Source organism: Mytilus californianus, unplaced genomic scaffold (genome assembly GCF_021869535.1).
Source record: "Mytilus californianus isolate M0D057914Y unplaced genomic scaffold, xbMytCali1.0.p SCAF_1, whole genome shotgun sequence".
Lineage (NCBI taxonomy): Eukaryota > Metazoa > Mollusca > Bivalvia > Mytilida > Mytilidae > Mytilus > Mytilus californianus.
Window position 1 is genome coordinate 120163667 of NW_026262581.1, and position 22394 is coordinate 120186060.

The 22394-nt window shown below is 33.2% G+C and overlaps 2 protein-coding genes across 6 annotated transcripts in view; one reads left to right on the forward strand and one right to left on the reverse strand.

The window, feature by feature from the left end:
- LOC127732451 (uncharacterized) overlaps positions 1-14433 on the reverse strand; it is a 61721-nt gene extending 47288 nt beyond the window's left edge. Inside the window, exon 1 of the mRNA XM_052241497.1 lies at positions 14392-14433. The gene's annotated coding sequence lies outside the window, so the exon portion shown is untranslated. The remainder of the gene's footprint in view (positions 1-14391) is intronic.
- The window catches only part of LOC127732460 (uncharacterized), a 34470-nt gene that overhangs the window by 9075 nt on the left and 3001 nt on the right, over positions 1-22394 (forward strand). For 2 of the 5 annotated variants that reach the window (XM_052241502.1, XM_052241509.1), the window contains exons 2-14: positions 3830-3977; positions 4314-4415; positions 5444-5542; positions 8102-8200; positions 8664-8755; positions 9967-10321; positions 10948-11154; positions 17873-18174; positions 19071-19609; positions 20151-20299; positions 21110-21237; positions 21391-21479; positions 21796-21962. In XM_052241502.1, the coding sequence (XP_052097462.1) occupies positions 3864-3977; positions 4314-4415; positions 5444-5542; positions 8102-8200; positions 8664-8755; positions 9967-10321; positions 10948-11154; positions 17873-18174; positions 19071-19609; positions 20151-20299; positions 21110-21237; positions 21391-21479; positions 21796-21962 (2442 nt within the window). In that variant the 5' untranslated portion in view covers positions 3830-3863. The other 3 variants (XM_052241517.1, XM_052241529.1, XM_052241523.1) reach the window with 3 other exon arrangements.

The following is a 22394-nucleotide window of genomic DNA, read 5'->3' on the forward strand; positions in this document are numbered from 1 at the left end:
TAAAAACAGACTTATATATCTGACAAGTGAACTGAACTAAGTGACAAGTAGATCTAATTAAGTGACAAGTAGACTTATTTAGCTAATTATGACGACTTAACTAAGTGACAAGTAGGGGCAGATATATGCCACCATAGATTCATGTTTTAACAAAATAAAACCTTCGACTGAAAAGTTTGATTACGTTCAATATCTAAAGTATGACTTAAACAGCTGTGACGGACTTTTCGAATTAATGGAAAATATAAAATTGTGAAAATGCTAAATTTTTTAGGGATCCCAAAATTTATTCTTTGGCATTGACACTCAAAATTGTAGACGTTGAAGTTAAATATGTGTACATTGGCTCAAGGTGAGCGGGTAGATTGAGCGCTCACTAAACATGTTTAACTTCGCCTTACTAGTATTTTGCGACCGTCCTAAGTCCAGAACCTTAAGCATTTGTTATTCTTGTATGTTTTATACTTTTGGTTCATCTCTGTGTTTCGAAGTGTAGAGTGGCGTCTATTTTCCTGATTTAGTATAGAGGAGGGTTGTGATCTCGCTAACATGTTTAATCCCGCCACATTATGTATGTATGTGCCTGTCCCAAGTCAGGAGCCTGTAATTCAGTGGTTGTCGTTTGTTGCTATGTTACAAATTTGTTTTTTGTTCATTTTTTGGTTCTTAATTAGGCCGTTAGTTTTCTCGTTTGAATTGTTTTACAGTTGTCATTTCGGGGCCTTTTTTTAGCTGACTATGCGGTATGGGATTTGCTCATTGTTGAAGGCCGTACGGTGACCTATATAGATGTTAATTTTTGTGTCATTTGGTCTCTTGTGAAGAGTTGTGTCATACCAATCACACCACATCTCTTTTTTATATAAGTGTTTCAGGGCCTTCTCAAGCCAGCATATGGGTGTGGGATTTCTCGCTTTATTGAAGACCCACTGGTGGCCTTGGGTTGTTTTGTAAATTTTTGTCGGGTTGTAATCTTTTTGACGATTTCATCGTTTCCACTTTTTATTCTTTTTGCCATCATCTTTTATATCTTTGCTCTATAAGTGAAACAATATTCATGGGAAATTACACTTTTATCCATTCCCGAAAACTGTGGATGCTCGTTTGGTGACAATTTTATGTTGAGTTTACTGTCCCGCTACATTTTCACTCATATTTAATAGATAATACTTGTAAATGTATGGCATGACCATTCGGTATGGAGGCGGGCTAGTGGCTAAAGGATTTCGGGAGAAAAAAAATTAAGTTGATTTGCAAAAGACAAATTGAAAATAAAAATTCTTCTGCTTTTCAAAATGCAGAACAGTTCTAAAAGTAGTTGTGTACAAGAAAGAACTTTAATGTCCATGCTACAAAAATTAACAGTTTTAGCAAAAAGGTTCAAATCGAAAATTCCAACCGCAATACCACCCAACCCCATCCCCTTTTTTACAACGACTAGATCCCATGTTCACCACCTGGTAACAATTAATTTTATGAAACACATGACTGTGTGATTTATTTGGTATAAGAAAGGAAATCAAATATAAAAATAAAAAAGAGAGTATTCAACATACCTGCATGTATAGCTGTATTTTGCATTAAAAATTCTTTTATCATGTTTTCGCCGCAGCGGGGAAATTCCTGAACTATCTCCTGTATTAAGGAATCTAAATCTTCATCCGAAATGTTTGAGACGTTCTTTTTAGTTAAATTACATTGCCGCATTCTCCTATAAACTGTACTCTCAGAAGCTGATAGGAGCTTTGCTATATCAGTAACAGTAAATTGGCATTCAAGAAAAAAGTGTAGAATATCCTCTGGTATCTGAAATATTCGACTACCAGGTGCTCGGCACAAAGTAGAAGATCCATAATTTAAACACTTTAACCGTAAATTCATTATTTTAGAGCTATCGATTAAGCCTAAACTTTGCAATTCAAATTTGGACAATTTTCCGACAATATCTGGTGCTATTTTTTCATCTTTAAAACGCGATACCAACGTGCCTAGGTTTAACTCTTTCAAAATCTCATCCATTTTTCATACGACATAGATACAGAACTGCTTTTTTCGTAGAAGCAGATCGGAATCAGTTCTGACGTAGTGAGTAATCGCTTTAATCGTAATCATGTTCATTGACCATCAGGACGATGAATGCACATCATCATAATGATGTTCTGACATCATATAAAGATGTAAACCGAACCACACCATATGATGTTACATTGTCATAATATAATGACCTTACCACATCATATAACGATGTTAGCACATAACATAAGGATAAGTTCACATCATATAAAGAAGTTTGCACATAATATAAAGACATCTGTACATGATATAAGATAATTTGCACATCATATAAGACCATTTGCACATCATATAAGATAATTTGCACATCATATAATATAATTTGCACATCAGATAATGTCAAATTGTCATCATATAAAGGTGATTGCATATCGTATAAAGGTGATTGCACATCACATAATGCCGTTTCTACATCGTATAAGGAAAGCATCACATAATATAAGGACTCAATCACATAACATAATGGAGAAAGCACATCATATAATGAATTGTGGACATGATATAAAGATGTTTGCACCTCATATAAACGTGTTTGGACAGCATATAAGGACAACTTCACATCATATAATGACAAGTGTACATCATATAAGGACAAGTTCACATCACATAATGACAAGTGTACATCATATAAGGACAAGTGCACATCATATAATGTCATTTGCACATCATATAAGGGTAAAATGACATCATATAATGGCAAATGAACATCATATAATGATAAATGTCATAATAAGACAGTGTCGGCGTTCCATAGGCTTTTCACTCTTAATTTTAGAATTCAAAGAATGTCACGCGATAGAAGTTTGATAAACAGTTGTCATTCTGTAATTAACAATAATAGTGGTGTTCTTTAGCTTTTGGTGCTGTGGATTTACTGTTTTTGTGTCATGGATGGGTACCCAATATCCTCTCTTTTCTATTGTATATCATAACTTAGAGATATAAAGTCCATATGTAAGCACCTGCTGAAATTTTCCTACACAGAAATGGAAAGCTCACAATGTAAAAATGTAATTAAACAATCTCTATTGTGGTAAACGGCCATCATTGTCAATTTTTAGATGCAGGTCAAGATATGAACATCCATGTTAACTTATCAGTCTTTGAATATTATATGTAGTTATCGGTAATAACATTGATTTTGTTTTAAATAAATCAAAACACAACTACATGTAATTACGTATTTCTATACAGTTGTTACACATACAAATAAATGTATGGCCCAACATCCTGTCGATACTAATATTTTGGCATTGCAGAAGGTCAGGATGAAAAATTTGGTCCTGCATTTTTTTTAGTTGTAATCTCTGTCCTGCTTTTTTATTTTTCACTCTATTCGGTCCTGCCTTTTTTTTATTAGTGTATCCTGACTTTGTTCACATAAATTGTCATCCTGCCTTTTTATTTTTTGCCAAGTTGCTCATCCTGCCTTTTTGTTTTTTACTCAAAACTCCTGTCCTGCCTTTTTTTTCTAATTTCATCCTAGCCCCCTCCCCCCCCCCCCCCCCCCTAAACATCAAATGGTAGCTCCCTAACTATACTGTACCGAGCATCATCTTAGCGGAAAGCGAAGGCTAAGGATAATTTAAGCTTCTAGCCTCATTCTTCAGAAGCTGCTGTATACATTCTGGCTCATACAAATAAAGGTCAAAGGTCAGCAAGAAGAAGAACATTATTGGTATCAAAAACATTTACCTATACTAATTTGAAGTCGCTCTTTTTTGTCTAAATGAAAACTTCATTGAATTCATTTTAGGTTGTCAGTATCTGCATGAACAAATTGATCCAACATGTACGAGATACAAACCCTAAACGAAAAGTTACTACTAGCTGTGTGTAAAGGTAAAACGGGGAGTGTGGAAAAACTATTGGAACAGGGAGCAAATGTTAATATTAGAAACAAGGTGAGATTTATTCTATAACTATTGGAACAGGGAGCAAATGTTAATATTAGAAACAAGGTGAGATTTATTCTATAAATTCAGTTGATGTAAGACCTAATCAATGAGCAAAGCCATATTTTATGAAACTGCTATCAAATGGATCAAGAGGGTATCGAAAGGCAAGATTGGCAGGTGTTTAATATAATTTGGCAATAAAGACAAACCAAATTTGCAACCCCTTTCAGGGAAATTGATCTGCCCACACATATAGTAAGACTTGATATTATGAAGTATAGGTGGTATGTAAAAGATTTATCTTGATTTTTATAAGAACACTTATGGTTTGATTATTTTCAGAAAGATGGGATGACACCATTACTCAAGGCATGTCAAAGAAGAAACTATACCATGCAGAAGATTTTGTTGTCTAAAGGTGCTAACCCAAAACTTAAAGACAAGGTGTGTACCATACCTAGATCTTCAAATCATATACAATAAAACACGTTCTTATATTATCAGTACTGTTGGATTACAGCTGCTATAATATGTTCCAATGCTGAACTATGGTTCCAACTCCTTCAGGGAAAGTTGACCTTAGGTGGATTTGGCTCTTCTTTATATGTCCTTTTTGGTCATAGTGGTAAATCCAGAAAAACGCTGCGAACGTAACTAACTTATAACGTGTTATTTTCACTTGATGTCCATAAAATGTTCCTACATCAATCGCCTTTATTTTGTTCATAGTGAGCTAATCTTGACAAAACTCATTGATTTGTAACCACTCAATATATCTTTATTTACTTAAGATCAACCAAATATAAGTAAGGAGTCGAAAATTAATTTTTTTATCTAATATTTTTGTCAATGGTAGGTCAACTTAAGATAAAAATCTAACTGTAGTAATCTTATGAATTCATAAAACAAACATGTAGTTAAATATTTAAAGGAAAGAGACGAAGGTACAATTCATAATCCCGATATTCTGTATATATCAAAACAAAAGGTAAACATTTTGACAGACCGTATGATTGGTTGAGACAAGTGTCAAATTGGTTAAGCAGTTTCAGAAAACAAGATATTTGCAAAACCAGTTACGACGCCAAATAAAAGACTAACAACGAATACATAAATCGATAATACTTTCCACACTGACCTTCTGAAAAAAGCTTATGAAGCAACTAAGCAAACAGAATTTGTAGCAGTCGAATTTATGATGAAATGGAGCAAATAAACGTTGATTAACGTTATAATAATAAATCTTGATTGTTTTTTGAAAAGTAAAAAGCACATTTAGTTTTTGGAATTTTTGTTTTAAATGGTACCCAACTTCTTAAATGGCAAGACCTTCCAACTGTCAAGTCGTGTGATGACTCTTGAGTAGATAAAACGCGCTTCTGGAGTACAAACATTATTAGCCTAGTACCTTTCAGGATTTTTTTATTCGTTTATGCGAACATCATCTACCAAATTTTTGTATGTTTTTATAGTTGGGTCTCAGTTGCTTACACTACGTGGCAGAAGCTGGAGATGCAGAAAGTTTGAAAATGTTATTAGCCTACCAAGCATCCATACAGTCTAAAGATGTCGTAAGTACAGAATGTTGTTAGCCTATCAAGCAACGAAACAGTCTAAGGATGTCGTAAGTACAGAATGTTGTTATAGTCTACCAAGCATCAATGGTCTAAGGATGTCGTAAATACAATATGTGGTTAGCCTACCAAGCATCAGTAGTCTAAGTATGTCGTAAGTACAGAAGGTTGTTAGCCTATCAAACATCAAAACAGTCCAAAGATGTCGTAAGTAAAGAAAGTTGTTAGCCTATCAATCATCAATACAATCTAAAGATGTCTTAAGTACAGAATATTGTTAGACTATCAAGCATCAATAGTCGAAGAATGTCGTAAGTACAAAATGTTGTTAGCCTACCAAGCATCAATAGTCTAAGGATGTTGCAAGTACATAATGTGGTTAGCCTACCAAGCATCGATACAGTCTAAAGATGTCGTAAGTACAGAATGTTGTTAGTCAACCAAGCATCAATAGTCTAAGGATGTCGTAATTAAAGAATGGTGTTAGCCTACTAAGCATCGATACAGTCTAAAGATGTCGTAAGTACAGAATGTTGTTAGTCTACCAAGCATCAATAGTCTAAGGATGTCGTAATTAAAGAATGTTGTTAGCCTACTAAGCATCGATACAGTCTAAGGATGTCGTAAGTACACAATGTTGTTAGCCTACCAAGCATCGATACAGTCTAAGGATGTCGTAAGTACAGAATGTTGTTAGTCTACCAAGCATCAATAGTCTAAGGATGTCGTAATTAAAGAATGGTGTTATCCTACCAAGCATCGATACAGTCTAAGGATGTCGTAAGTACAGAATGTTGTTAGTCAACCAAGCATCAATAATCTAAGGATGTCGTAATTAAAGAATGGTGTTAGCCTACTAAGCATCGATACAGTCTAAGGATGTCGTAAGTACAGAATGTTGTTAGCCTACCAAGCATCAATAGTCTAAGGATGTCGTAATTAAAGAATGGTGTTAGCCTACTAAGCATCGATACAGTCTAAGGATGTCGTAAGTACAGAATGTTGTTAGTCTACCAAGCATCAATAGTCTTAGGATGTCGTAAGTAAGATCACAAGGTTGTTAGTCTACCAAGCGCCGATACAGTCTAAAGATGTCGTAAGTACAGAATGTTGTTAGCCTATCAAGCAACGAAACAGTCTAAGGATGTCGTAAGTACAGAATGTTGTTATAGTCTACCAAGCATCAATGGTCTAAGGATGTCGTAAATACAATATGTGGTTAGCCTACCAAGCATCAGTAGTCTAAGTATGTCGTAAGTACAGAAGGTTGTTAGCCTATCAAACATCAAAACAGTCCAAAGATGTCGTAAGTAAAGAAAGTTGTTAGCCTATCAATCATCAATACAATCTAAAGATGTCTTAAGTACAGAATATTGTTAGACTATCAAGCATCAATAGTCGAAGAATGTCGTAAGTACAAAATGTTGTTAGCCTACCAAGCATCAATAGTCTAAGGATGTTGCAAGTACATAATGTGGTTAGCCTACCAAGCATCGATACAGTCTAAAGATGTCGTAAGTACAGAATGTTGTTAGTCAACCAAGCATCAATAGTCTAAGGATGTCGTAATTAAAGAATGGTGTTAGCCTACTAAGCATCGATACAGTCTAAAGATGTCGTAAGTACAGAATGTTGTTAGTCTACCAAGCATCAATAGTCTAAGGATGTCGTAATTAAAGAATGTTGTTAGCCTACTAAGCATCGATACAGTCTAAGGATGTCGTAAGTACACAATGTTGTTAGCCTACCAAGCATCGATACAGTCTAAGGATGTCGTAAGTACAGAATGTTGTTAGTCTACCAAGCATCAATAGTCTAAGGATGTCGTAATTAAAGAATGGTGTTATCCTACCAAGCATCGATACAGTCTAAGGATGTCGTAAGTACAGAATGTTGTTAGTCAACCAAGCATCAATAATCTAAGGATGTCGTAATTAAAGAATGGTGTTAGCCTACTAAGCATCGATACAGTCTAAGGATGTCGTAAGTACAGAATGTTGTTAGCCTACCAAGCATCAATAGTCTAAGGATGTCGTAATTAAAGAATGGTGTTAGCCTACTAAGCATCGATACAGTCTAAGGATGTCGTAAGTACAGAATGTTGTTAGTCTACCAAGCATCAATAGTCTTAGGATGTCGTAAGTAAGATCACAAGGTTGTTAGTCTACCAAGCGCCGATACAGTCTAAGGATCTAACGGTGTTGTTTTCTTTTCGACGTGTACATCATAATTTATTTTATTCATATCAAAACAGTTTCTTTACATATTTTGTTTTAATTCAATACATGTATTAGTTGTTATTGCAAAGTTTAAAAAAATCCATTTTTTGTTTATAGTCCAAAAACGTTTAAATACCTTAGAATAATAACCAAATAAAATTGAGAATGGAAATGGGGAATGTGTCAAAGAGACAACAACCCGACCATAGAACAGACAACAGCAGAAGGTCACCAACAGGTCTTCAATGCAGCGACTAGTTACAATGTAGTTTGTTATCCTTAAAACAGTATAATGGTAAAATAGAGGAAAGATTAAAGTTTATCTTTTAAATTGTAGAATGATTGTGCTCCATTACACTATGCTGCTGATCGGAACAAACTAAATGCTGTCGATACTCTGGTATTCTGTGGCGCTAACGCTTTCGAGAAAAATAAGGTGAGCTTATTGATAAGTTAGTTCCAGGGTCTAAAACTATGGACATCACTTTTGATTTCAAATTGTAAATTATTAGTATGGAATTTTTTTTCTGAAATTAATGAATATTAGCTAGCTTAAAAAATAAATTATAAATTATATTTACTTGTCAATGAAAATATCCACATGTACTTTGACCAATCTTTCAGTAATATGCTTTATACCGGAACAAGGAAATTTTTTTAATTTGATATAATTGGGGGACTTAAATCCAATGAATTCACTATAAATGAATTGTAATTTAAATTTACCAACTTTGCGATGGCACAAAACGAATACATCAAATTTGGTAAAGAGGAAGAGGGAAGAAAACTTGATAAATCGGGGACAAATGGATGACGCCATAAATTGTTTTTGAATAACTACACCGCTTTTGTTTAGGTATACATATTATTTGTTCATCTCTTCGTATCTGTCTTTCTAGAAAGGTTTTACGCCTTTGAAATCTGCAAATAATCCAGAGGTACAGCAAATTTTGAAAGATTCTGAATATACATTACTTGGAGTAAAAAATGGGTGAGTTTTCCACAATATCAATGATCTTATCAGTGTTCAAATAGAAGAATGCTTACCAAATTTATTCAATAATTTGAAAAAATTATTATGATATATACTCAAGATATTTGTAAGCTATTCACAAAATATAGAATAATTCTTGTTTTTTGTTTTCAATAATTGAGCATCGTATAGGTCAAAGCAATATGAAACACAGGTTGACACAATATAATTTGGTTTTTTTTTTCTAAAAAGTAACAAAACTCTTTTGTGGGGGGTTGGAGGGAATCATAGCAAAATGATGCGAATTATCATATATACAAAAACTATCATTGCTTCAGAAGTTAACTCCCTGGAAAATGCATCAATTCCTTTCAGAAAAAATATCCTTCACATAAACTTATTCGTAAGGTTATCAATTTAGCGCTGTTGTACAATCTTTTAAATATTGTCTTAATCGGTAATAACAACATTGATTTTGTTTTTAATAAATTAAAACATAACTAAATATGTATTGCTATACTACAGTTATAAAAACGTATGGTCCTACAATGTACATGGGGTCGACGGACTGTGTACTTTTATTTTAGCATTACACAAGGTCCAGCTTTTCTCAGACTGTTTATGGTATTTTTACATCCATTGAATGTATACTTTTATCCTGGTAAATACTTTTTATTAATTGGCCTAGAAATCGCTTTCAGTAACTGTAAGTTTTTTGAATTTCTTTGGTATTTGTTGTGTGCTTCGTGTAGATCTCAGGAGTCAGGACCTTTCCAACTGATTTTAAGAGATTGTTCGTATGTGGTGTTGTCAAAGGAAAATGGAGGATCGAACGTTGACAAACATGCTTAAACCCGCCACATTCTTTATGTGTCTGTCCCAAGTTAGTACCCTGTAATTCTGAATTTCAGTGGGTGTTGCTGGTTGCTGTCTTTCATATTTGTTTTTAGTTTATCATCTTAGTATAAATCAAGCCGTTGCTTATCTTTTCAATTTTTTCGTGTGTTTTGATTAGTCGTCCTTTTTTAATACCTATGAGAAGTTAACACCTCCCGAAACGAAAGGCGTCTGCGCAATGCTAGGCGGTGTTGCCGTAGAAGCTAGAAGTGAAAAAGTAGAGGTTCCAGCTCCGATCGGGGAGGAAGTAAAGAATAAGATCTACTCTTTTGTGTTCATTTTCTAGGCATTTTATGTATATACTATAGTACATACATTTTTTTTTATTACAGAGATATACATATACAGTGTATTGAATTAGAACCCAATAAGACATATTGGTTAGAGAAAGCGGATCTTACAGTACATACACCGACTACATTTCCATTAAAATCCCTTAGTTTCATATGTCGCCGTGTTCGTCCAGAATTCTGCCATCCGGTATTGAAACCTTATCAGAAAGAGCTTCTTATCAGTGATACATTTGAGTTCCTTACATCTGAGACAAGCACAAAAGCTAAAGTTTTACTAGAAGTACCTCTATATGATTTCCCGGATCCTTTTGAAGATATTTTTATGAAAACCGACACTTGTCCAACAATAAAAGAAAGCATGAGGCAACTTGATATAAAACGTTTAAAAGATGAGGTAAGATTACTTATTAGAGAATGCATGGAAAGGGATGAATATGAGAAAAGAATGCTTATCAAATGATGTTGAAAGAAGGCTGGTTAAATGATGAGTAAAGTAACATACATGTCAGAAGATTAGGTAAGAATGCTAGTCGAATAAGTGTGGAAGGTTAAAATAAATGTCAAAAGATATATAGTTTTGAATGATGAAGAAAAAATACTTGTTTAAACATAAGGTATGAATATTTGTCAGAAGATGAGCAAAAATAAGTAGGTAAGAATACTTGCACGAATGAAAAAGGTCTACTGGAATAACAGGACGAGATAATAATACATTTAAAGAATACTTGTCAAAAGATGAAAAAATACTTGTAAAAAGGTGAGGTTAGAATACTTGTCAACGAGGAAGACAAAATACTGTCAAAATATGAAGTGACAAAACTTGTCAACAGAAGAGAGGAAAAATTGTCAAAAGAAGTGGGGAAAGACTTGTCAAAAGAAGAGGGGGAAAACTTGTCAAAAGAAAAGGGGGGAAACTTGTCAAAAGAGGAGGGGAAAGAAGAGTTATCAATTCTTATCAAAAGAAGAGCGAGACAAACTTATCAGGACAGTAATGAGGTATTACATTTTGTTTTATTTTAGAGGACGCCTGGTCGTTTGAAATGGATTTGTACTACAGAGGTAGATATAACACATGTCAGGTCCTTCAATCTAATAGCCTTCCCTAGAAAGGAGACCTTTCAGATTGGTCGATCTGGAGCAGAACTGTCATCGTCTGTGGACAAGTTTATTAAGATTTCTATTTTGGAAAACACGTTCGATGACCCAAAGGGTAAAGTATCACTAGAGGTATGTGATATATGTGGCTTAAATAATGTAACATTAGATAGGTTACTTTAACTCAGTTTAAATATACATTGAAATTGTGCTAGAATACATGATCGACAAAGACGTTGGGTATAGATTTTGTTTTTATTGAACATTTTGAACAATTCTTATTTTTTTTTCATTGAACAAAAATGGTGTTTCTAGCTGTTTCTTTGATATATTGGCTATTTTTTTTTTTCTTATTCACATTTTTCAAATACCTTTTTCTCAATATTTGATTGTTTCAACAAATATTTCACTAATCGAAGATAACAATACCGGAAATTGACATCTTAGCCTAATAAAAGGAAAATTTACTTCATAACTGATATTATCGGCATCATAAGTTAAGATTCACCCTGGATATATTGAGTTTGAATTACATATTATGTCAGACATTATCCAATGCAGAACGCTTACGACAATCAAGTTTACACAATGTTGAATAAAAGCAGTAGTATGTCTGATAATATGGCAGGGAATATCCGCCATAATTATACATGTCTTAATTTGTAAAATGCAATTTCTTAATTTGTAACATGCAATTTCTCAATTTGTAAAATGTATTTTCTTAATTTGTAACATGTATTTTTTTGTCATTGTTATTGTTACCGCTGCCAGCCAATGAGAAGTTCCGTTTCTCAAGAAAAACAACAATTAAGTTAAAGATCAACAAGTTACAAATCAAGAAGTTTTACAAATCAAGAAGTTTTACAAATCAAGAATGAAATAGTTCCAAAATATTCCGCACGAGGTCGCTGTGGATCCATGTCAACTCGTACCTTAGCCAACTCGTACTCAACCAACACATATTTCTACCAACTCGTACCCAATATCTTATTATTTATATGCATTGAAGTTGTTATGTTCTTTTATATGATTTAGAAACCTACAAATAAAACAAAGTACAACTTTATTGATTGGTAATCTGATGCAATTTGTTTCAAATCAGAAATATTTAAAGTTAATCATTCGTCTTAGACAATCAGCTCTATATTCCTGGCACTGTATTATACGAATCTAGGACAGAGCGTACCAGCTCTTCGTCAACAAATCATGACACGACCCCAAAAGGATCTAGTTATAACCCACCTACAAAAAGACAGCGACAGGGGCTGTCCCCTCATCCGACGAACGCAAATGCTCCACCGACTTCTGGCAGATAGGGGCCCGTATAAAAAGAAATTGATCAGTATAATGGAACTGTAAATAGTGAATATAAATTGAACAACGATAGCTTAACGTTTTGTATCTTGAATTGTTGTGGGCTGAAGAAAAGACTGCTTTGTCCGGATTTCTTTGACATTTTGCTTGGACATGATATCTTATTGTTGAAACGATGTTAACTGACGTAGATAATTTAAACCTACCAGACGATTATATTTATGTTTTTGGACCATGTTTAATTCCTGTGCTGGATTTATCGCTTCAAAAAGATTCGAAATGCCCTCATATATAAACTTACTAGAAATATCTTTTTGAACACATGTTCAACGCAAAAATCAGTAAAAAAATCAGTAAAAAAAGCTCCATAGAATAAGAGAGAAGAATATTGTTTACTGATTTTTGCGTTGAACATGTGTTCAACAAGATTTTTCTAGTTAGTTTATATAATTATAAAGGCCTTTTTAAAGCGATAAATCTAGCACAGGAATAAAATATAGTCCACAAGTTTTTACATTTACATTTATTTAGATACATAAATGTAAGATCATACATTTCGCCCTTATCCTCCCTCCCACAGCTTGGCTTTTACAAAGTTAATAAGTAAAACTCGGACTTTGGTGCAGCATTTATTCCGAAATCTGTGTTTTCATGAACCCTTCTATGTTTACTTTTCATTTAAACAACCCCATTCTATTTTTGTAGGTCCTAGCCTATTATTCACTAATCACGCGCGAATCCAACCATTTTTAAAAGGGGGTTTAAACACATGCAAGTCATATAAAAAGGGGGGTTCCAACCCTATGTCCCCATACAAAATCATTAGTTGTCAAAAAAATAGGGGGGGTTCAACCCCCGGACCCTCCACGACCCCGGCCACAGACTACAATGATCACTGATAAGAACATTGTATGATTATAATTATTCAACATGTATATGAAATAAATTATCGTTTAAACAATTTCATAAAATCAATTACTTCTAAGGTCGAATGACTAACTTTAGATATTTTTGATTTGAAAACAAATTGCATCAGATTACCAATCAATAAAGTTGTACTTTAATGTATTTTGTATATTATATAAAAGAACTTGAAAACTTTAATGCTTATTAATAATTAAATATTGGATACGAGTTGGTAGAAGTACGAGTTGGTAAAAGTACGAGTTGGCAGAAGTACGAGTTGGTAAATATTGGGTACAAGTTGGTTGAGTACAAGTTGGCTAAGGTACGAGTTGACATGGAACCACAGCGACCTCGTGCGGAATATTGTGGAACTATTTCATTCTTGATTTGTAAAACTTCTTGATTTGTAACTTGTAGTTTTCCTTGAGAAACGGAACTTCTCATTGACTGGCACATTCTCCGAAAACGTGACTCAAACAAAGAAATTACGTTTCACAAATTAAGAAATGAACAATTTTATTTAACGAACGAAGAAAATACGTTGACAAATTAAGAAATTGCCGGCATTTACACATTAAAAAGTTACATTTCACAAATCAAGAATTGTAAAAATTCATGTAACGGATGGAAAAATCCTTGTTACAAATTAAGAAATTACATGTTACAAATTAAGAAATTGCATGTTACAAATTAAGAAATTGCATTTTACAAATTAAGACATGTATAATTATGGCGGATATTCCCCTCCATATGATAATGTACCTGAGCTAACGTAGAAATTAAAGAAAGGTAAAGAATAATTTAAAATAAATGTTTTAGAAAAAAGATATTGGTAGCTGCACTAAAGATAAAATTCAGTCAAATAGGGTTATCTTTTATCAAGGGTTGTTTGTTACACATATAAATTTCTGAAGGGTGGATGGTATCAGAAGTCCATTACTAGGGACATGGACTTCTGATGGTATGATTGATATACAAGGTTAATGAATGAAAATTTTCTTGTCAGACTAACCCAGTTATAGTAATATGTTTGAATTGAGATTTCTTCTTTAAAAACATTTGCATTTCGTTTCCATTAAAATGTTGTTATGTTAACTTAATGTGCACTTATATATAATAGTGTAGTTAATATAGATAATCTTTACTTACCATAAACCTGATAAGGTTTCATGTTGACAAACTACTGTGTACGAGTAATATTATATATTGAAGTAATTCATTCATGAAGAAATGATTTGTTTACCTGTCTATTTATACCTGTGAGGAAGTGTAAAGGAATGTCAGGCTCCCATCGACAACATTATCTAATAACTTATCTATAGAACAGATGGTTACTTAATTGGATTTTGATATTTCATAACAAAGTGAAACTTTTATGTTGTGAAATATTATCTATTGACGTGTATAACATGAAAAATGTAAATAAGTATGTAAATGTATGTTTTGTTATTGTATACCCTCCCCTTTTTGAGATTTATTTACATACGAAAGTAAATTTCATATTATTGTGTAACCTTGTGTTTTTTTGGTGTTTTTTTTCTAATTTTCTCACTTTTTCTATTCTCATAAAAAATCCTAGTGTTTTATTTTTTATTCATAGTTTGTCCCTAATATTAAATGGGGAGGGGGAGATAATCAAGTACCAAATTGGGTACATAATAATCGAAAAGTTTTGTTTTATTAACTTTATAGTTTAACTAATATGAACATGATTTTAGTGGGTCCATAATTGATTGCGTGTGGCCCATATATTTTTGTTGTATGTATGCGTGTTAGTCCGTAGGTCCTTTTACATTAGTTATATGTCTGAAGGATATAAATATACTGACCTTGGTATGGCCAATTTAGGTAAATAGACACTAGTACTGGGGAGTGTTTTATTGGTCTCTTCTGTACATCTCCAGAATGTCTTCTGGTGAAGAGTCCAAAGAAATGAATCTGGACCTCTTCTGGAGATATTCTGTAGAAGCAATAGAGCAAAAAATCAATTTTCCGTCGGATATAGCAGATTTTATTTTATTTTTTATGTTGGGTGACATAAATAAAGTTTACGATGATTTATTAGAAAATTAACATACGTCAATTCAGTCGGTAGACATGGCTGTAATAATGTGCTCTATTTAACTTTTTGTATTGATGTAATTATGCAATAAGTGAAAAAACAAAGTAAATTATTTGGAAGAAATCGATGTATTCGTCACATTTTTTCTTTATGCTTTCCTAACTCAATTTTGGTAAACAAATCTGGCTTAAAGCTCCGACCATTTGATTTTCAGTAATAATCTTAAAACTGTACAAAAATTTGTCAATGTTTTTCTGGTATATGCTCGAAAAGGACATTTTGTCTATCAAACAATTTTGAAGTAACTAAACTGGATAATTTTTGTATATAAAAGATATCGCAGAGTTCTCAAAATATGTTTGCCTAACTATTATTTCAATTGCAAAACCTCCAGACCACCACAAGGTATACAAGGTCACGGTGTTTCTCAGACTGTTTATGACTAAATCCGTTGGTTGTGTACTGATTGATACTTTAGTCTGGGAGAACAAGATTTATTTCAGTGTTACTTGTATTTAGCTTTGAACAAACTTTCCTTAACTGCAAATACTCTTATTTCGGTTCTTTGTGTCTATTGTCTTAATGTTAGTTGTTTTTGTGTCTTGTACCGATCTTTTGTTCCAGTTTAGGAGAGGGGTGAGCGCTCACAAACATGTTTAACCCTGACATATTCATTTATGTGCCTGTCCTAAATCAGGAGCCTGTAGTTCTGTCGACTCATATTTGATTTTTTGTAAACTGTTTTATTATATATAATTAGGCCGTTAGTTTTTTGTTTAAATTGTTTCACATTTTTCATGTCGGTGCCTTTTATAGCCAACTATACGGTGTGTGTTTTTGTCATTATTGAAGGCCGTACGGTTGCCTATAATTGCTTACATCCACTTGATTTGAACTTGGGTGGATAGTTGCCTAATTGGCAATAATACTACATCTCCTTATTTTCATATTATATACCTGACTTTGAAACTCGTGTTTTCCTGCACATGCATGAAATATTTGTCATTGGACGTTTAAAATAAGAAATCAACGATCAATCAAACTTGATTAAACTTGTGTTAAATAAGGTAAAACCCATTTGATATTTTTGTTTTGGGTGGGGTGGGAGACAAGAGGATTTTAAATATGAATATGATGGTCAGGTAAGAGCTGACAAAATAGGCGTGATTAGCGACAGATTTAAATGAATAATAAATCCGCAAAAAATCCTCCTGCCCCCTCCCCCTCCCCAGAATATCGAATAGTCGTCCCTTTACTGTTATTGTCCGTGTAGTTCTTATATTCATCCAGCCTATTGTTCCTACAGGGATGTCCTACTAAGGCTGCCATACCATAAAAACGTTCATCACACAGCTTACATTCTATTATATCTGCATTCATAAATTTATTAATGTCATTTAGACTAAGCGACGCCATGTTTGTTATGTGCCTCTGCCGTCTAAACTACCTATTTAAAAGAAAGAGGGTGAAGAGATCCAGAAGATCTTCCCAATGCAAAAAAAAAAAAACAGAAATGGACCTCTTCTGGCTCACTACCGAAGAACAAAAAAACACGCCCCTGTTGATACACTATAATATGTTTTTTCAATATTACTAAAATAGTTGAAAATGGACCTCTTCTGGCTCACTACCGAAGAACAAAAAAACACGCCCCTGTTGATACACTATAATATGTTTTTTCAATATTACTAAAATAGTTGTGAATGAATTAGCCTTTTAAAATCTAATTTGAAAAAAAATAAGTCTATTTACTTGTTTAAGAGAAATATGAGTCCTACTTTTCGGTATTTTATATATATTTTAGGGGAAGGCGTACCATTCAACCACTTTCAAACACAAAAAAAAAATTCAAAAAGTATTTGCAAGCATTTCGTATTTTCCACAATATCGAACATTTTTACAAAAGTTGCCTCCCCTGGCGAATCAAATCTTATTTGATTTGTAAATTATTATAATCTTAGATGACTTTTAGAGAGAAAGAAAAGGTAGTAATATGAAGAAATTGTTCATAAATCTTATTAGGTTTAAACAACTTTTGGTTCTGTCTAAAAAAAGATGCAATACCGACTAAAATTAGAAGCAAAATAAAAATGATAACCGCGCTTTAAATGTTTAGCTCTACGCTCGATTTAATTGAGGTTTGAGCGCTCGCAAACATGTTTAACCTCGCCCCATTGTGTATGTGCATGTACCCAGTCAGTAGCCGATAACTCGGTGGTTTGCTGTCTGTCATTATTGTTTTCATTTAATGTTTTGAGCATAATTCAGGCCGTCGATTTTTCTCGTCTGAATTATTCTACATTTTTTAATGTTGGTGCCTTTTTTAGCTGACTACGCTGTGTGGGTTTTACTCATTGTTGAAGGCCGTACGATGACTTATAGTTGCTTACATCTCCGGTGGATAGTTGTCTAATTGTCAATTATAGAAATAACCACATTATCTTTCTATCTTTATATTAACAAAGTCTTTCCTGCCTTCACACTCAGGTGATTACTGGTCTTACTCTGTTTTCTCTCTCAAAGATCTTTATTGTTTTCCCAAGTTTAAACAAAGCTTTTGTTTTGAAGGTTATCCCGACTCCTGTTTACCACCCTCAGCATATCGATTCTATAATATCTATTGGACATTTCTATGATCTGACCCATGACAAGATAGAACAACCTCGCAAGACAGTCAACCTCCGTGTTCCGCTGCCTCAGGACTATGAGAATGATGGCGATCTGTACCTCCTGGGAGCTGATGTTGATCCAGAATACTTCTTAGATCAAGACTTCGGTGAAAAGCAAGATATGGACCATTGGGAAGTTATCAGTGTCAATCCAAAGACCACTAGAGGTTGTGTGAATATACCAGTTGAACATTTTTCTATGTGAGTTTCAATGTTATAAGCAAAAGTGCATTCAACTATCCGATTTATATTTTAGAAAATAAATAGTCTTGAATCGAGCAAAGACATCTGACTCAAATGTGAAATGAATATTCTTCCACAACCAAGTATTAGCATTAAATACTTGAGAAAGTTTAAGATTTTATGTATTCAGGTAATTTGATTTATGTCAGATAGGCAGATTCTGGGTATATAAACACAACCCATCCGGTACCCGTTTTATCAAAATGAAAAACTATTAAAGACGAATCCGATAATTTATTTTCAGTATAAACGGTAAAGTGTTTTAAGTATTTCGTACGCCAGACGGGCGTTTCGTCTACAAAAGACTTATATCAGTGACGCTCGAATAAAAAAAGTTTAAAAAAAGAAGGACCCTCATTCGTCATGTTACTTGCAAATAGTTGAAATATACCTTTCAATCGTAAAATAATATGTTCTACACATGACCCCTTTCACCACCATCAGTGTGCATGCATCTAATACTGGAGATTATAGTATCGAGACACTTTAACTGAATCATAGTGTAAGGTGAACAAATAGAAATACCAGCTGATTGGCGTTTCCTCCCATAGTATTGCAATATAGTGCTAGTAAATACAGTAGAATGTTAATGGACAAACCATTTAGTTGAAGTATGATACTAGTATATCTTAGTCATGTTGGAAAACAACAGTCAACCATTTCCTCAGATAGCACTCCCCTGTAGGTGATGATTACCGGGAATCTGGAGTACAATTCAATTTGACAGAAACCAATCAGTACAAGATAACATAAAATAAAAATTCAGTGTGTTTTGTTTATTTTCTTAATTCAATCCTACATCTTTTTCATATTCTTCGGAAATGACGTTTATACTTTTTTATCATTGTCATTAGATATGTGGCTAGTGAAGCAAAAAGGAACAAATCAAAAGAAACAGTAATAAGAGAAACATCAGAACTGTGTAGGAGGGCATCACAGCGAAAAACTTTTACCGTCTTCTTAGTATTGGTGAAACCAGTAGGTGAAACTGTATACCACGTTATTATTGAATGTACAACTAAGAGGAAAAAAGACGACAGAATGAATTTCTGGATAAACAAAAACTACTTAGATCAGAAGCCAAGTTACTCGGGGGAGTTTGAAAGTATTCCAGGCACCAAATATATGTTAAGACTTAGTGGTAATGTTAAGACTGTGTCTGGCTTCCCCAAAACAAGACTTGAATTTCATCCCAAAAGAGAAAACTGTCAACAATTCCAAGTGACTATGTCAGACTGTAATGCTTTTAACGCGGCCTCGGTTGATATTTACGAAGTAAAAGATACAGAAGACGGGAAAGAGGAAGAGGAGGGTTTAGTATCAATGTCATTCCGATTGACAGGAACACCATTCGTTGAAGATTTAGAACCTGTTAACGATGAAACCTTTCCAGGTAGGTAATGATGAAGTGATACATGTAAACATTAAATATTTACAAAAACTCATTTTATTAATACACGTAAATTTCTTACATACTTACAGAATCTTATAATGAATGTCTTTGTGTGATTCATGTTTACCCGTGGTTAAATAAACATCGTAAATTTGTTATTCCCTATTCCCCCAGTTTTTTGCATTATACTTTTTTTGCTTAATATGATATTTGTGATTTTGTTTCTGCGTTATATTGGTGTGGGTTTTTCTCATTGTTGAAGGCCGCATGGTGACCTATGGTTACAAACATCTGCGTTTTTTGGTCTGACAATCATACCACATCTCCTTGTTTTTATCTAAAAACGGCAATATCATGTATTTATAACAATACATTAGATTGAAACATAAGCTTGTTAACATAAGTTGAAGAGTTCAAATTGGTTGAATTACTTAAAAATTATAGAACACGATGTTTGGAGAAGTGTAAAACAATGCGATTTTCTTCTGCAAACAAAAGTCCATTACTGGAAATTACAAGTTATTTTTTGTGTTAAATTCAGGTTTCACTACAGACAGTTTGTTACGACAACTTTCTAAAAATCTTGAGAACGAATGGATCAAAGTAGCAGTTCTTTTAGGCTTGTCGTTTCGTACTGTGGAGAATTTCCGAACAAATAGTAAACTTTCTGATCCTGACAAAAGATTCAAGGTGAGGAAACTATAGTATATTAAATAAGAGCAGATAATGAATAGAGTAAAAAAGAATGACCCACTGCATAAATGAAACTACATAAAACCAATTACAAAAATAAACTGAACAAATATTAACATACGAACACTGAAGCAAAAAAAAAAACACACCACTCATCCTACCCTCGTATTTGCACCATTTGTCGAAGTTCCATTTGTTTATTTCTGACTTTAGTATCATTACATATATATAAGACTTGTTTCTCAAATCAATCAGTTTCAGAGAATAGGTTCATTTTCCATCTAATTTTTTTTAGATATGCATTTTTGAAGCCTTCCTAGAAATACATTATTACTAATATCATCAAGTCTCAAAGTTTTTTTCCAGTAGAAAACATGGGGAAAAAAAGAATTTTCCCATTTTTCCCGTTTTTAGTATGAATTGTTTCAGCATCAAAGAACACATTCCAGTATATTATGGAAGACTTAAGTTGCCCTCTAGATGTATTCATGGCTATTTGTTTCCTTTAGTCGCTGTCTAACTGATACCTTTATTCACAAATTTGAAAGCTTTTACACTAAGAAATCTTGAACTATCGTCGTTTTTACTCCGCAAATTGTATAAGAAATAAAACGCTATCCTCATAATCCGCCCTTTTCAACAAAAAATGCTGTTTTTTCCCAAAAATCTTTGACGAAACATCATCTAAAAACTATGTCTATATTTGCAGCTTTCTTACATTTATATATTGGATTCATTTAACATCTACACAAATTGTCTTGTAAAAATGTGCTGTTTTGCCAATTACGTACTATTTCCGTTGAATAGGTTTTACAACTATGGAGAGATACTAGTAAACATAGAGTAGATTACGGAGTTGACGACCTTGTCTCAGCCCTGCAAAGAACTAAAAGAGAGGATTTGGTTCAACAAATACAGAAAGAACTAGAAATATGGTAAGTTACCATTTCAATATTTTTATTTGCAAATCTTATTGTTGGAAGTTTAATGAGAGAACAGATTAAAACTTTTGAAAGCCTCGTTTAATTGAGGACTTAAAATTCCTTTGCTCTTTGATTCTATATTCAATTTGTATTTAAATATTACAGGTTAGAAAAGAATGAAGACCGACAAGATAGGTTTTATAATTGGGCACAGATTAAGTTAACAGGACCATCGCTGCAGTCATCAGATGTTGGTAAGTTGTATAAAACACAACTATTCGAATCAGCCTTGCATAAGAACATAGGAATGTAGGAAACAAATAAAATTAAGAACAACTAGTACACGGTTATCTTAAAATGTGTGGTTAAATAAAAAGGTAGTGTGATCAAGATACCAAAGAGGCAATAAGAAACTTAAGTCCAATAAAAACAACTCCATGAAGACCTTAAACGAAAAGGGTCACTAATTAAACTGGTTTCCATCAGTGTAGCGGTAAACATTTGAAACCCTCAATTAACCATTTTTTACATAACTATTGAAATTTAAAAACATGTAAATTTATATTACAGAACAACCCTCGCCAGTATCTGACCAGATATTTGTGTTACTAATCGATAAGTTTGGTAACGATGGAAACATAAATCAAGTAGGATTACAGATGGGATTGTCAAGACCAGAAAATGACAAAATCTTCAACGATGCTCTTATAACCAACACAGACCATCAACTATTACGGGTAATCTCAACATTAATAAATCTTTGAAATTTTTTTTATATTTCAATGGAAATAACGAACGTAAACACTGTGACTGTTAAAAAAGAACTTTGCCTGTATTTTTAGTTGTTAGTTATGTCTTGAAATGTAAAAGATATTGTGAAAATACTGAAAATCTGAGAATCTGTTAACTTTGTTATTTTTTTAATTTTACTTTGTAAGGCTCTTTATCTTCAACAATACTTTAATTAGCCAAAGTAGAAGTATATTATGCATCGCAACTGTTGTTTCATTCTGGAAATATTTATTTTCGAAACATAATAATATGACATAGTATTGGGAACTTCTGCATTTTAATCAACGATTTTAAATCCTCGTCGAAAATTTCAAAATTACATTGTAAATATTGAAATATGAAGTAAATTCAATTTAGTAATTTGTTTATTGTAATGA